Source organism: Poecilia reticulata, linkage group LG12 (genome assembly GCF_000633615.1).
Source record: "Poecilia reticulata strain Guanapo linkage group LG12, Guppy_female_1.0+MT, whole genome shotgun sequence".
Taxonomy (NCBI): Eukaryota; Metazoa; Chordata; class Actinopteri; order Cyprinodontiformes; family Poeciliidae; genus Poecilia; species Poecilia reticulata.
The window spans coordinates 2883273-2887353 of NC_024342.1; the positions used below are offsets into that span (position 1 = coordinate 2883273).

The following is a 4081-nucleotide window of genomic DNA, read 5'->3' on the forward strand; positions in this document are numbered from 1 at the left end:
TTAATTGCTGTTAAGCTGATCACTCTTTATAACATTCTGGAGTATATGCAAATTGCCATTATAAAAACTGAAGCAGTAGACTTTGTAAATATTAACATTTTAATCATTCTCAAAACTTTTGGCCATGACTGTATATTGTAAGGACCATGTTCCTACAAATACATTATGAGGACCCACTGCTCCATGAGGAGAAGAGTCGCTTTGGAGTTAAGGGTTAGGCTTAGGACAAAGGTGTGAGTTAGTTATGGTCTAGTGACGGTTAAGGGTTAGGGATAGGTTGTAGAAATGAATGGAAGTCAATACCTTGTAAAGGTAGAGAGACATAACGTGTGTTTGTGTATGAATGTGTGTGGGCCAGCGATTTCAACCAATCACTGCTTTTCCCATATCCACACACCGTCATTGGCCGATCTGTACACACCCTCTAGGCAAAACCTGTGGCCCAGAATTGTTTTCAACACAGGCTCACTCTCTGGAGCAAAAATCATTTAAATGTATATTCCATGCCTATCACTTGAATGTTTTGAATATCTGTGTTTTATGTTAAAGCATAAATGAGTTCAGATAGCTTACATAGGCTCACTCCAAAACAAGCACAGGAGAAATAGCGTTAAATTAATCCAAAGTAAGGAATGTTTATTCGTTTTCTTTTTTAGTTTTATTTAACGTGAAACAGTGTGATGGATTTGGAATGGATAATTTTGGGGACACAAAATGAAGCTTCTGGATGGTGGGAAGAGAATAACCTCGCCTTTCAGGAACAGCGACGTTCCCATCAATTGCTGTCTCCAAAATGACAACAGTGAAATTAATGTAGAGGTGCTTTTATTGTAAGTATTTTTTTTATATTTCGCACATAGAAAAATGCATATATTCATATATTCCCAACAGTTCATAAAACTTCTCTGTTTCTTGCTGTTAAGAAATAAGTGCCTTTGACACAGTTTCAAACTCTCAGCTTGTTTTTAAGCAAGCAGAGAAACTGGTCAAAGTCAACAGGCGGTGCACACATACTTGCACGCACACACACACACACACACACACACACACACACACACACACACACACACACACACACACACACACACACACACACCTCTGGTCATCGATCTCAGCCTGCTCTGACTGTGGACCATTAACCAGACAGACCACAGCTGTCTGGTGGTCTGTAATTTTATGTTTCTGACAGAAACACTGGCAGCAATTTGATTCCAAAATGTTGTTGGAACTATATAAATACATTTATATTAACAGACTGAACTGCACCTTATTTTATGATCAATCAGTTCAACCACAGAGCAACATAGGTGGTGGACTTATCCTTGATGGGCTGCAAACGGAGACCAATGGGTCAAACTGTGTTCCCTAAATCTATAATCAGTGTCCAGAAAGCACTGAACAGGTGAACCTGGACGTCTGAGACTCACCTCGGAGCCATCGGAGGAGGTAGTGGTCATGCTGAGCCGGCAGGCTGGGGAGGACATCTTGAATCCTCTCCCGAAACTGAAAGCAAAGCCAAGCCGCAATTCTTTGTCACAAAGAGTTAAAAAGAAGGAAAAGCAGCGTAAGTAAACCTTTGTGGGCTGCTGGTGTATCTCTGTCCGCAGAAACTGGGATAAACATGCAAAAAAAACTCAAAGCATCGTTTGGCATGCAATCTAGCAGTGGGCATTTATTGTTTATCAGTTATCATGAAGAATTTCCTAGAAGAATTTAGATTTTATCTTCTCAATAAAATTAAATTAATCACATTAAACAAAAGACCAACCTGGCAGTGTTATCGTAAATGTTATTTTTACTCTTTTCTCCACTATTTGTTCACGAGAGCATCATTAAATATCAGTAAATTCAGAAATATGGCTAAATGCAGTTACTGTGCTTAGCTTAGTGATAAAAAAATCTCACTTCTTTAATGAAGTGGTGTCCTAAAGAAGCCCATTTTAAATGGGAATTTTCTTCAAAAACAATATTTGTATTTGTGGTGCTGTGACTACTGCTCCATACAGTCACAACTGCACCAGTTACCTAAAATAAGACCAAGTAGTAAATAGTTTTATCATATTTTTTATCCTTATCACAACAATACCACAAAATATAGCAATAAAATTCTAAGATCACTCCACCCAGTCCGGATGCATTCATTTCTTATTTTAGTTGAGACATATAAGTTTGAACGAATATGCATCAGTCACCGGGATCGTTTTTTTTTCTTCTGTTTTCGCCACTTTTGTGTTTCAGATCATGAAACAAGATTTTTAATATCAGACAGAGGTAACGTAAAAAGGAGTTTTTATTAGAGTAAAAAAGTAACTCTAACCAGCTGCCACCTTCGTTAAGCATGGAGTAAATGAATAACCACATGTTTTACTCATTTGTTTGGTTTCACTCACTGACTTCTATGGAACCTGAAGGCGGTCTCAAATGCAACACATTATGCATCGATGCAAAGAAATTCCACTAAAGTCCACTTTTGAATAGCAAGAAAATAATATAAAAAAAATACCTAAATGAAAGTGTCGGAGTGGCCCAGTCAAAGTGTGAACTTCAGTCTGAGGTAGATGCTGTAGTTTGAGCTTAAACAGGATGTTTGTGCTCTAAAACTCTCCAATATGTCTGAATTACAACAATTATGCAAAGAAGACTGTATCAAAAATCCCCTCAGGGATCGACTCATTATTACTTCAAACAAACACTTGATGTTTGTGACACCAGCGGTGGAGCAGCAGGTTATTAGCTATAGGGGCTGATCAGTTTTCAAGCAGGACGGTTTGGAAAGCTTTTCCCTTCAAATGAAACTGTCATTTCAAAGCTGATTTTTGTATTTCCTCAAAAATCAGGAAATACCTGAAGATATTTCAGATCATCAGGTTATCCTTCTCTTTTGATCCATAATATTTTATGGACCTTTGAACAGCCCTCCTGTCCATAATAAGTCTCTGTTTGTAACTACATGGTTACAATTTGCACAATAAAAATAGCTATTTCTGCTCATTTTTAAAATGAGAGTCATTATTTGTCACACTAAATCCCTTTTTGCTTCACTAAAATTAAGTGGATAAACCCAAATACACACGTTTTCAAATCCAAGCTCATCTACTTTTAGTTTTTGAGTTCAAATAAAAGCAAATGGCAATTATTGACAATTACAAAAACCTGAAGATGTCATTTAAAAGAAGCTGTTAATATAGCACACATATTCACAGATTAAAACCAAAAAAGCTTTGGAGAACAAACAGCTCTGACCCATATGGAGGAACTTCGCGCAACCTGTGATAAAAAATGTTCAGATTGTGGATTTGTAAGTCTTAACACAGAGCATTAGCACATAACAGTCAAAGTTTTCACTGGGAGAGCATTTAAAGTTGGACCAGTGCAAACCAAAAGATATCAGCTTCACGTAAATCAAAGTCATTTACAAAAAACCTCCCAGAATTTCCATAAAATATTCCAGATTGGGGAATAATCTCTGACCTCGGTGAGGGTCTGGGCCTGCTTGGGGCTCAGGTCTCCGACTCGTCCGCTCATGTCTCGGCTGAAGCGTCGCTCCGATGCTGCTGCTGTCTGCGAATGAGAGCTGCAGGAGGTAAAGACAGGTAGACGGGTGAAAATGCCACGCCTCCACTCCCTTTCTCTCACATGTGTTCACAAAGGAAGGTGGACTTTCACCCCGCTCCCACTGGTTACCAGCTGAAACCTTCAGGAGAACTGAAAAACTAAAAAAAAATAAACTGGAGTTATTTGATTCTTTTATAAAATATTAGGCTAATTTTGATTAAATAATCCCTTGTAAGTAGTGATTTTCTTCTGGTGTCATGCATAACCAGAAGAGCATATACTGGTTATGCATGACACCATCGATCCAAGTCAACAGATTACATAAACACGGTTGGGTAACAAGTGTTTGCAATCTGCTGTTACTTACATAATCAATAAAAAGAGAAAAGAAAAAGTTTCTCATAAAATATGGTTCTTATCTGGTTTATTTTTTAGGAATGTTCAGTTTATTTACATAGCAAATGCCATTTAAAGGCACTTTGTAATTCAATCATACATACCATCCAGTTGATCCTAGTTATCAAAC

General features: G+C 37.7%; 1 protein-coding gene across 1 annotated transcript in view; it reads right to left on the reverse strand.

Moving 5' to 3' along the window:
• Positions 1–3576, reverse strand: part of sec14l7 (SEC14-like lipid binding 7) — a 12312-nt gene extending 8736 nt beyond the window's left edge. The window contains exons 1-2 of the mRNA XM_008423262.2: positions 3472–3576; positions 1428–1503 (exon numbers count right to left, since the gene is read on the reverse strand). Coding sequence (XP_008421484.1) covers positions 1428–1503; positions 3472–3525 — 130 coding nt within the window. The 5' untranslated portion in view covers positions 3526–3576. The remainder of the gene's footprint in view (positions 1–1427; positions 1504–3471) is intronic.
• Between the last annotated feature and the right edge of the window lie 505 nt (positions 3577–4081).